Source organism: Panicum virgatum, chromosome 2K (assembly GCF_016808335.1).
Source record: "Panicum virgatum strain AP13 chromosome 2K, P.virgatum_v5, whole genome shotgun sequence".
NCBI lineage: Eukaryota > Viridiplantae > Streptophyta > Magnoliopsida > Poales > Poaceae > Panicum > Panicum virgatum.
In genome coordinates, this window is record NC_053137.1 from 55,566,028 (window position 1) to 55,578,508 (window position 12,481).

General features: G+C 43.1%; 1 protein-coding gene across 2 annotated transcripts; it reads right to left on the bottom strand.

Moving 5' to 3' along the window:
- Positions 1 to 72: 72 nt before the first annotated feature.
- LOC120686814 (NADPH--cytochrome P450 reductase 3) lies at positions 73 to 6,547 on the bottom strand. 2 transcript variants are annotated; one of them, XM_039969028.1, is made up of 18 exons: positions 6,163 to 6,545; positions 5,970 to 6,029; positions 5,795 to 5,871; positions 5,360 to 5,417; positions 5,187 to 5,270; positions 5,051 to 5,087; positions 4,493 to 4,562; positions 4,125 to 4,319; positions 3,950 to 4,042; positions 3,617 to 3,845; positions 3,455 to 3,538; positions 3,223 to 3,374; positions 3,034 to 3,130; positions 2,688 to 2,837; positions 2,519 to 2,596; positions 2,129 to 2,251; positions 1,808 to 1,921; positions 819 to 1,169 (listed from the first exon to the last, which is right to left on the bottom strand). In XM_039969028.1, exons 1-18 carry the CDS (start codon positions 6,496 to 6,498, stop codon positions 1,089 to 1,091), a joined length of 2,118 nt encoding a protein of 705 aa, XP_039824962.1. In that variant the 5' UTR covers positions 6,499 to 6,545; the 3' UTR covers positions 819 to 1,088. The 2 variants fall into 2 exon arrangements, with proteins under 2 accessions (XP_039824958.1, XP_039824962.1); XM_039969024.1 differs by lacking the exons at positions 819 to 1,169; positions 1,808 to 1,921 and adding an exon at positions 73 to 306 and having other exon boundaries at positions 6,163 to 6,547.
- Between the last annotated feature and the right edge of the window lie 5,934 nt (positions 6,548 to 12,481).

The following is a 12,481-nucleotide window of genomic DNA, read 5'->3' on the forward strand; positions in this document are numbered from 1 at the left end:
CACGGCGACGAACGCGTCTGAATTTACGGCATCCATCGATGAGCAAACAATCCATTGATTGGCTAGCGGGCGGCCTCTGCATCTGAATCACTGAAATGCATCGATGCTGGTGGCAGGCTGGCAGCAATTACGGCATGGTACATTGGGACTGCCCCTGCACTGTTCCCCACTGAGATTTGTCCGTGGCATTCTCTCATCCTCCGAAGCAAGCACGAGCCTGATGACTTCACGGGCTTCCACCGATGCGGCCAAAAGACGAAGCATGGCAGGGTTAAAACGTGGGCTTTCCGCTCCCCTCCTGTCCGCCTCGACATAGCTAAGTTAGGGGCTACAGGGTGCCATGCCGTGCCGGATTCTGTCTGGGTTCTTGCAGTCTGTCTCGACCGCACGCGTGTGCCAGGCCAGGCCAGGCCTCCTGCGCCCGCATCACGTTTGTCAGGACAAAGATTGAACAGCGAAGATCTGATGGCTTCTGATGACACGTCAGAACGCGAAGTCATCTTCATTCTACGCATCAATCAACATTCAGCGTCCAGTTTTTATACAGCACAGCCCAGCGTCTGTCAGTATCTTTTGTCCATGTCTCCTAACAGCCCCATACCGTTACCTCCGTTCACCAATCGCACTTGTGCTTGACGCACCGTACATTACAATTTCACCGCTCCAAAACTTTTCCATGAGATTCACATACATCTTTCATCAGCAGTTTGTTTCCTTTCTGTATGTAATAGGGAAATTCGAAACAAGCAACTACATACAGGAACACGGTCCACAGCTACACAAGTCTGCAGATCAAAGAGTTAACCGCGATGCCCAAGGAGACAACATGATAATATGATGGCTGTTTTATTTAGTATCAGAAATCACAACAGTGATTCCTTGAATAAATAATAGCTCCCTGCACTCCTATACATAGACAACCCTGCTATGCTTCATATTAGTGATGATTAATCTGTATATTTCAGATCCTTGTATACCCCCTACTGAAATGGATCCCAGTTGGCACCACTAGCTTCCTACACGAACACATTCTTTTGTATTTGTGGGGAAACTCGCAACTACAGGCTAGTTTCTGTGTGTGCAGCACGTCACCAGACATCTCTCAAGTATCTCCCTTCCGTCTGTAGGCTCTTCACGTAGCTTTCTGTCTTTGAGTTATCCAGTGACCCCTGCAGAGCACACCAAGGTAGCACGTTCAGCAGAAAATAAAAGCGCTGCACTGTACATGTTGTGAAACAATAGCAGTAGCAAAGATTCATCGAGGTGTTACACGACAAAAGTCAAGCAAGCACATGTTCAAGACCAGTGAGGTAACCTGGCACCCCACTGTATTTGAGTCAACAGCACCAAAAATCGCAATTAAGAGGCTGGGGGCTCAGCAGATGAGTTGGCACTACTCAAAGCGAACGAAATCTCAGGATTTTTTTAAAATTAATTGGCCAGAAACCACAGCTTTCTACATGATTTGATTACCCTTACTTTGATGTTACTTTCAGGGAAGGTCTGTGAACAAGGGATAAACCATCAGTAAAAAATCCCTATGCATGTTATGTGTAAGCCTTTAAATCATACTTAGTTATATATAGAAACTAAGAGTAATTACATGGTAGACCTAAAACAGCAATACTCTGACATTAATATGCTAACATTTGTCAGCCATGCTTTGCAGTACACATGTGTGGTGGTGGTTCCAAAAGCTTGAATACCAGAGTGAGCAGTCTAGCTGCCAACTTCTTAGGCCCTTGGTAAATCTAGAAAGCACCAGGCACCAGTGATACAATGACAAACTTTGTGAAACTAGACATACCTGCTCCTGGATGATGGTATGTAGTGTGCGGTGCACATCTCTAGCCATGCCCTTTGCATCACCACAGACATAAATATAACCACCCTGAGAAATGATGCTCCAAAGCTCGGCAGCCTGGGAAGATACAGGAAAGGTAAAAAAGGGGGAAGTATACTAGCCTTTTTGTTCTGTTGGGACTTAATATCCTTGTAAACCTGCTGTATATATTCTTTTTTATATTTATATAATATGAAAAGATCATGCTGTGGGATACTCCCCCACAGTTTCCGGTCAATAGTATTCTTTTGAACAAAACAGGATTCAGCAGTGAAATCAGTTTACCTTCTGTGCCATTTTGTGCTGAACATACTCTTTTGTAGGACCCTCGCGGGAAAAGGCTACAATCAACTCAGAAAGGGCACCAGTATCAACAAAGTTATTAAGCTCATCCTCATATATGAAGTCCTGAAAAAAAAACATGAATCAGTAAAATTTTGAAGAGGCTAGGAAGTACATCCAAGTCGAACATGTAAGATCTGCATCTATGTATGCAACAGCAATGCGGAAAAATTCTTGGCAGATAAGGATCTTTGAAAGAGGAACAGTAATCACATGATGGCTTGGTGTTTTCTATGTAAGAAGCGAGACTGAAAGATTTCAGCAATTATAGACATCTGCAAGCTAACTGTCAACGGAGATGAATAGTGTTTAAACTTGAAACACAAGCCATACCATCTTCCGATTTCTGCACCCAAAGAAGAGGATAGCACGGCCTAGTTCCACCCCTGCCTCTTTTAAAGCTAATCGTTCCTGCCAGTGCAAAAAACATCAGCATAAAAAACTTAAAGAAAGACATAGCTTGAAGAACAATGAACAATGGCAACTTAAGACAAAAACAAACCTGTAAGAACCCCCTAAAAGGTGCCAGGCCAGTCCCAGGGCCAATCATTACAATGGGCACATTAGGATCAGCAGGCAGTTTGAAGTTTGACTGCCTGACAAAAATTGGTGCCCAACTACATTCTTGGCTCTCTTCTAAGGGAGTTGAACGCTGTAAGTAGGATTATCAGACCAAATGTTTACTGGATGACATGATGAGTGATACAAATAACTTCAAAGGATTCGTAATTTATGCTTGAATACGTGCATAAAATTATACTAAAAATATTTATATCCTCACTTCAGGATTCACCTACGAAGAAAGAGAAGAAATGCCATCTAAACATGAAAGAATATATAACATGTACCTTCATCCAAGTAGAACAAACTCCTTTGTGGATTCTTCCAGTAGGGGTTGGCCCATATACTAGTGCACACGTCACATGAATCCTTGTTGGTGCCATTCTGCAGCAATATAGTAGCATCAGTCCTAACTGATTAATTAACTTGCCCAGGTTAAATGAGGTATTATATAAAAGCAATGGCCCAAAGGGTACCTCGGTGAGGAAGATATCGAGTAATATCTTGGCTGCAGGCGAGGAGAAATAGCTGCAAAGAAGACACCAAGTGGAGGCTTTGCTGATGGAAACTCCGACATAACTTCTAATAGACTTCTTTGGCTCGTGACTACCCATTGTGAATACTCCTTCTGCCAATGAAAGTCATGTGAGAAACTGTGAATTAGAACACCAATGTCAGAAAGTATATTGATCTATATCAGAAACCAACCTTTCCAGCAGGAGATGCAAGGTGTCTAAGCCGCTCAGCTTCTTTGGGATCAGATGCATGAGTGGCCAAAGCAAGCAAAGCACTCTGCAGCAACCATTGATGAATAATATGAATGTGAACAAAAACATCAGATATGGATGAAAACAAAAAACACAATTTTACCTTCTTAGGCGAATTCAATAGATCTGCATATCTGGTAAGTGCAGTCCTGACTGTGCAGGGGGATGGGAAAGGAGGTGGCAAAGAACCCCCACAAAGCGGGGTACCATCCTCTTGGTCAGCATAAATTGAGAATAAAGTATCCGGTGAATAACCTAGCAGCTTTTCTGCCTCTTCAACAATTTCAATGCAGTTTTCAGCGTAGACACCAACATGGTCTCCAGTCTCGTATCTAGTAAGGCAAAATAGGACTTATTAGCGTATGTCCATCTAACAATAACATATGTCTACTCTTATTTTCAGAATTAATGAATCCAGTTTATTGAATATACTTACTTGAGTCCAGTTCCAGAAATATCGAATTCTAAATGAATGCAGGATCTGTCAGAAGCTGGTGTATGAAGCTCTCGCCGCACAGCCACATTTGCCCTGCAAGGAAAGCATTGTTGGCATTAGCTCACCCTATGGGCAGCTCAAATTTCCAGGCATTTGAAAGCAAATAAAAAATAACCTGCAAGGATGTTGAATGTCATAGACAGCATGACCATTACTGAGACTTAAAGACTTGTTGATGTTTGTGGCATCCTCTGGTTTGACAAACACAACTCTATATTCCGGAATAGCAGCTGTGTAAGTAGTTGCTGCTGCTGAAGAATCATCTTCCTGGCGGAGCAATTTATCCAATTCTGGCCATAGAAGTTCCTTCCTTTAATCGAAGGAACCAACAGAAGGCATCAGCTTCAGTGTGCAAGTATTAGTTTATTGTTGAAATCAAGTTGACGTGTCCATAAACAAAAGCAATATACGCAAGATAAGCCAGATGAATCATCAGAAAAGGGAAAAAAACATCCATGCAACTAAGTTCATTGCAACTCATACCATGCATTGAAGTCATCCTCAATGCATTGATCGTCATCTCCAAGACCAACAGGAACAATACGTTTGCCACCTAGAACAGATGTGAAAATGGACATGAGTTAATTACACTCGAGTGTATCAAGAACACAAGAAAACTCGGAAAAGCATAATGCATGATGTAGAAGATTCAATGCATCTCACTGAGAAAAAATAATATTGTGAAACAATTACTCAGTACTTCATGAAACTGAGAGCCGATTTGGCTTATATTTATATAAAGTTTAAAAGTTTGACTCAGGCAGCAAAAAAAATTGATGGCGTTCAAGCATTATTACCAAATAACATAACACCAATAAAAAAATGCAAAGCGCTTATAGTGCAGATGGATGTCCACATATGTATTTAAGATAAGATGCAGCACTTAATATGCATTCTAAAAGAAGAAGTTCTGCCCTATGAAGGAGTGGCGTGCAGAACAACTCAGTGAGAATACACATAAATACTGTATGCAAGGTCAAAAGCTTCAAATCAATCTGAATTGAGATAGAATCAGTGGTGTGGCCACTCTAATTTAGTTACCTTGTTCTGCAAGGAGCTGATCAACCACCTTTCCAATCTTCAGCACAAACAAATTGACAAACAGAAAATGAACAAAATTAGTATGCGCTGTGCAAACCAGTATACACATTCAAGCAATGTAGACGCACCAACAAACCTTGTTAAAGTGCTCGTACTGTCTATTTCCAAGGCCAAACACCCCAAACCGAAGATTACTCAACCACTCACCTCTCTCATTCCCCTGCAGACCAACCAGACAATGAGACAATCAATAAGAGGGAATTGGACCCATACATAAGTGCATTCATAAAAGTACATTTGCATTCCAACCTCCGAGAACCATTTATAAAACCTCGCCACGTTGTCAGTTGGCTCCCCATCACCATAACTACAAAGGCCACAAGAAGACATGGGCTGTGTTTAGATGAGGTGAAAAAGGGGAGAAAAAGTCACATCAGTCACTGTAGCACACTGTAACACTTTTCGTTTGTTTGTGGTAAATATTGTCCTACCATGACCTAACTAGGCTCAAAAGATTCGTCTCGCAACGTACATCAAAACTATGCAATTAGTTTATTTATTTAACTACATTTAGTACTCCATGTATGAATTATTTGCTATATTTAATGTTTCGATGTAATAGGAGATGTGATGGAAAGTTTGGAAATTTGGTGGGAACTAAACACACCCATGTTAACAATTAACTAAAAATACACTTCCTCCTGTCTTTGATCGACAAGTAAGGTAGGTACTGGCAGTTCTTACGTCGCCAGGAAGAACAACGCAATGTTCTCCTTCTTGAGCTTCTCCTCGTACTCCTCGTCCTCGGCGGCGTAGTCCTCCTATTCCCAACGAAGCACGCAATCAATCATAACAGTTGAGCTGCTAGAAGCACGGAATTTATAAGCAGCAGCGCAAGGATGAAGCCTCTGCAGCATACCAGATCGACCACCTTGAAGACGGCCCTGTCGTACCTCGCCTTGGCCTCTTCCGCGAGCGCCTACAAATCCACGCCAAACGCGCCATCAACTCCAATCCAACCAGCAGCGGAAGCAAGAGCAGAGCACCGAGCTCTGCTTGTGTCAAAAAAAAAACAATGAAAAAAAAAGCTAACAGCACAGTTGAGTGGGAACCTTGGCGAAGCCCTCGGCGGTGCCGGTCTGCGTCCCGAAGAAGATGACGACCCTCTGCCTGCCGTCGTCGGGGTCCGGCTCGTCCCTGGGCTTCGCGGCGAGGGGCCGAGCCGCCGCCGCGGCGCGGGGGGCCGCCGCGGCGGAGCGGCGGGCGAGCAGCGCGACCCCGCAGCCGACGAGCACGGCGAGGGAGGTGGTGAGCAGCACGAGCAGGTGGCGGTTCTCGGCGAGCGAGAACGCCCAGGGCGCCCCGCCCCCCTCGGGGCCCCGCCCCGTCAGCAGCGCCGCCAGCAGGTCCAGCGCCGAGGGCTTCAGCCCCGCCGACGCCGAGTCCATCGCGCGGGGCGGGCGGGGGTTGCGAAGGGGAGGGGGGGAACCCGAGACGTGCCCCGCCTCGATGGGATCGAGGCGGTGGAGTGGAGATGCGCGCACGCGAGAGGGCCACAGAGATTTGCTGCTCCCTGTCGGGTCGGGACCAGGGTTAACGTATCCGACCGGTGACCGGTAACCGCCGGCCTCCGGTTCCGGTATACCGGTCCGGTTTGGCCGGTTACCGGTCGGAACCGGTGGAATTCAAATTTGAATTCAAACTTCCTCGTTCAACCGGTTCCTACCGGTATACCGGTCGGTTAGACCGGTATACCGGCCGGTTTGGCCGGTATACCGGTCGGTTTGGATGATAACCGGCCGGTTTGACTGGTAACCGGTCAAATTCAAATTTTTTTCTTTTTTTGTTTAAATTCAAATGCCCACAAAGTATACTAAATAAATGTTTGTACAACATATTTTAGTCTAAATGAACCATCCAACTCTTTTTTATACTACTTTTACATTGTATTTGTATACTTTCGTAAGCACATTTTTTTATTTAACTTATAAATTCCGCAAACCATACTAAATAAACGAATTTTTGAGAAAATTTGACACCATTAGATTCTTTGCATCTTGAAATATTTTTAGGAATTTTTTGGGAATTTTTTATTTTTTTGAATTTAAATTTAAATTTTGAATTTGGACCGGTTTCATACCGGACCGAACCGGAACCGGTCCGGACCGGTTTGACCGGTAGTTACCGACGGTTCGGTTAACCCTGGTCGGGACAGCTCGCGGCCGCCGGCCGGGCACGGGGCGGAGGATTTTTTAGGGCGTGATTGGTTGCCTGGACGGAGCAGAACCAGGCTCATCGCATGCACCGAGCGCTAGTTTTCTTTTTTTTTTGAGTGGAAGGTAGGAAATATATTAATTGTGATTCAAAATGTTTACATCCAAGAATACAGGAGGAGCACCAAGCCAAAGATGACGACCAGGTTCAAGAGTACAAGCATGTTTGGCAAGATAATGAGCCTCCCAGTTGCATTCCCTACCTTCATGTGCAAACCGCACACTATTGAAATATCTCGATCTTACATTAATGTCCTGAAGAATCATCATATAAGGACATCTAGACATTTCCCTGATGTTCTTAATGACACTTAAGCAATCAGAGGCCACTGTGATTTTCCTTAATCCACAATCTTCAGCAAGAGCTAATGCTTCTGAACATGCCATTGCTTCCAAAGTTTCTGGTTCAATTATATTGGGTAGCACCAAAGCACTTGCTGCAATGAAATCACCATGATCATCTCGACATACTACTCCAACAGTGCCTTTGCCGGCGGTGTGGTTGACAGCTGCATCTGCATTTATTTTGCATCGTCCATTTTCAGGTGCTAACCAATGTCTAGATTTTACTTTTTGTTGTTGTTGGCACTTCCCTTTCTTTTGAAATCCCTCCATAATTTCTCATTCTTCTATCAGCCTATTGACCATTGCCATTGTAGATAAAGGGCTCTGATATATCCCATCATAGATTGCTTTCCTTCTTGCCTGCCAAATAGCCCAACAGGTGACAAGAATGCGTATAGAATCAGCTTGCGAAATATTGCTGCACATAAAGAAAATCCAATGCTTTGGGTCTGAAATATGTAAACTAGCGATCAGCTCTGTTACTTCCTCATCTAGCTGAGCCCAAACACATTTAGACATTGAGCAATGCAGCAATGCATGGTCCCATGTGTCCTCATCTGCACCGCAGAGTTTGCATTCAGCTGTATCACACATATTCCTACCTTTGAGCATACTGGCAGTTGGAATTGAATTCAAAGCAAGACGCCAACAGAATATTTTGACTTTAGATGGCAATTTCATATTCCATAGTTGTTTCCATTCCTTTTGTCTTTTAACAAAATCAGAGCATGATGCCGTTCCTTCAAAGTAGTCATCTCTACTCTTCTTTGCTTCAATCATCATTCGATATGCTGAGCGCACAGAAAATATACCATTTCTTTCATGGTGCCAAGCCCAACAGTCTTCTTGTTTACTCATACTTAATGGGATCTGCAATATTGCTTCACTGTCCATTTGATTGAAAAAATGTTGCACTACTTCTGTTTTCCAAGTCATAGAAGTATGATCAATCAATTCAGAAACAAAAGTTGGAGGGTTTCTTTTTTCAGAATAGAGAGGCCTAAACATCCCAGTTCTTGGAATCCAATTACATCCCCATATTAGTGTGCTTTTACCATCACCAATGCGTTTGATCAATCCTTGTTTCAGCACCTCTATTCCATCACATATGGCTCTCCAGGTCTTGGATGGATTATTCCCAATAGGAGCACTGAGGATATCACTAGAGGGACAATAAACTGATTTTAGTACTTTGAAACATAAAGATTCCGATCTGATCAGCATGCGCCAAGCCTGTCTTGCAAGCAATGCAAGGTTAAAAATTTCTATGTCTCTAAACCCCAAGCCTCCCATGTATTTTGGCTGGATGATTTTATCCCAAGCTACCCAACATGATTTCCTTTTCCCACTATCACTCCCCCACCAGAATTTTCGAATCAACGAATTTAAATGCTCACAAAGCCCTCTCGGCAATTTGAAACAACCCATGGTATAAGTAGGGATAGCTTGTGCAACAGATTTTATCAAAACTTCTTTTCTTCCAGCTGATAATGTTTGCTCTATCCATCCTTGAATTTTATTCCACACCTTATCTTTTAGATATTTGAATGCATTGTTTGTTGACCTACCAACCTCAGTGGGTAAACCCAGATATTTTTCATTCAACGATTCATTCTCTACCTGAGTAATAGTTTTGATATTATCACGTAAAGTTTGTTTGCACCCTCTATTGAAAAATATAGATGATTTTGCAAGATTTACCTTTTGGCCTGAAGCGTCACAATATTTGGTGAGGGACTCTTGCACTAACTGAGCATTGCTTGCATCTGCTTTCAGAAATAGAAGACAATCGTCAGCGAACAAAAGATGATTAATCTTTGGTGCTGTGCGCGCGATCTGAATGCCGTTGATAGATTGATCTGCTCCTACCCCTTTAAGTACACATGACAAGCCTTCAGCACATAGCAAGAATAAATAAGGGGAAATAGGATCACCTTGTCTAATACCTCGAGTTGGCTTGAATTCTTGTAGTCGTTCTCCATTAAACAGGATAGAGAAGGAGGCTGTCGTTACACATTTCATAATTTTATCCACCCAAAGTCGGTCGAACCCCAATTTTAGCATTATTGCTTCCAGATAGCTCCACTCCACTCTATCATATGCCTTCATCATATCCAATTTCAAAGCACAATAAGCATTACTTTTTGAACGGTTCGTGCGCATGAAGTGTAGACATTCATAAGCAACCAGAATATTGTCACTAATAATTCTTCCAGGGATAAATGCTGATTGCTCTTCGGAGATGATATTTGGAAGGACCCTTTTCAACCTATTTGCCAATGCCTTAGAAATTATTTTGTAAACCACATTACAAAGGCTGATAGGCCGAAACTGGTTCAAACTTACTGGATTCTGAACTTTTGGTATTAGAACAATGAACGTGCTATTGATTTCAGTAGGTATCTCATCACCATTGAGCACCCTCAGCACCATCCTTGTTAGATCCTCACCACAAACATCCCAGTTGCGCTGAAAAAAATGTGCAGGAAAACCATCCGGACCCGGCGCCTTAGTTGGGAACATTTGGAATAGAGCATCCTTAACTTCACTTTCATCAAAAGGAGCACAAAGAAACTTATTCATCTCATTTGTGATCTTACGGGGAACATGATCAAGAACCATGTGCATGTTGGATGTGCCCTCCGACTTAAACAGATTGCTGTAGAAATCCGTTGCCATTGCATGCATCTCCTCCACCTGTGTGCACTCAGAACCGTCGGGTCGATTTAGCTTAATAATTCTGTTCCTGGACCTTCTTCTACTTGCTCTTTGATGGAAAAATCTGGTGTTACTATCCCCTTCTCGTAGCCATGTAATACGAGATCGTTGTCTCCACATTATCTCCTCTTGGTAATTCAGTAAAATAATGCGTTGCACCACCTTCTGTTCCTCCTCCGAAACATTGTTCCTTGCTGGGTCAGATCGCAATTGCTCCAGCCTTTTCTTCTGTTCCCGTATCTCCTTCCTCACAGCACCAAAGCTTCTTTGACCCCAAGACCTAAACTCTTCTCCAAGATGGCAGAGCTTGATTCTCATATCTTTAACTGAATTACAAGGTTGCCCCTCTTTCCAAACTTGCTGAATTAGAGAGGGCAGGCCATCATTTGTTTCCCACATAAGTTCATATCTGAAAGGCCTTCCCAACCCATGAATATTCTCACTCTTTTTCTCTGGCTCAACGGATAAAAGAATAGGACAGTGATCAGATTTAATTGCCATGAGATGATGAACCTCCGCAAGAGGAAAGCGAGCACACCAATTAGCTGAGGCTAGCACCCTGTCAAGGCGAACACGAACAAAGTGTCCTCCTGTTACTTTTTTCTCAAATGTCCAGTCCAAACCAATGTACCCTAAATCACAAAGCTGACACACATCAACAGCCTCTCGAAAACCTGCCATAAGGTATTCTTCCCTAATGTTAGGTCCCAACTGTTCTTCCCTTTTGAGAACTTCATTAAAATCACCTATACACACCCACGGCAAATCTGTATCACTTTTCATCTGCTTCATGATATCCCAAGTACGGAATCTTAGCGACCTATTTGGTTCCCCATAGATAAATGACATGCGCCTTTCCCATGTTCACTAACTATTGAATCAATATGGTAATTTGAATATTTTTTAACTGATAGAATCACATCATTGTTCCAGAACAGACCAAGGCCACCGCTCCTCCCATCACTTTTGACTGCAAAACTATTATCAAAACCCAAAGAAAAGCGCAGATTCTCCACTCGATATTTATCAATTTGAGTTTCCATGATGAATAATACCGAGGGGGCATAATTCTTCGCTAGATCGCGAAGTTCCCTTACTGTCGCGGGGTTGCCAATCCCGCGACAGTTCCAACTTAAGGTTCTCATTGCTCTCGGCGGTACTCCTCAAGGGAGCCCGCCGTTTTCATTTCAGTGTCACCTGAGTCATTATTTTCATTTTGCATCTTCAGCCGTTTATTGACTCTCCCTTTCAACTGGCCATCCCTCTCAAGTTCACTTTGATAGGCATCTGATTTCTGCCAAAGATCAGAATTGTTTCCAGAAAAATCCAGGACATCATCCACTTGTTCAGAAACTGAAACAGAAACCAAAGCCAAATTGTTACTATCTCTAACATTCCCTATTGAAAGGCGCTTACGAGCCCCATTTCCATCTATACTTGTATGCTGGTAACCATCTATTTCTATTGTACTTCTTGCATCATCTTTCAGCTCAGAACGGTTATCAACAAAAGCAACTTGATTGTTATCTCCACTCCTAGCCTCAGGTCTTATTGATGGGACCAAGCTCTTATCAGGCTCCTTAGAATCTGACCCCTTAGTGTCAGCCAAATTTGATGGTCTAAATCCCTTCACTCTTCCTTTCCTCTCAGTACTAGCAACCAACCAATCCCCATATTGATAGGCCGCCTTGTCATGCACTCCATCACCACACTCAGAATCCACATGACCCAATAATCCACAAACTGCACAAAACTTTGGCAATTTCTCATATTTAACACGAAAAGCTAAGCGATTTCCTTTTCCTCCAGCAGACACATAGACAATCCTTGTCAAAGGCTTCTCAACATCTAGCTTTATTCTAATGCGTAGATAATCACGCCACCCATTGGTTTCGTCATTCAAATCCACTTTCAAAAAATGACCAATTTTATTCCCAATTTGGCGCCCAATATTCTCAGTTCTGAAACCGGTTGGCAGATCATAAACACGCACCCAAACAGATAGATCCTTGAATTTCACTGTCGAGGGCTTTGTGATACCATCATACTCTTCTAATAAGACAGCATTCCCCCTAAATAGCCAAGGCCCATCATC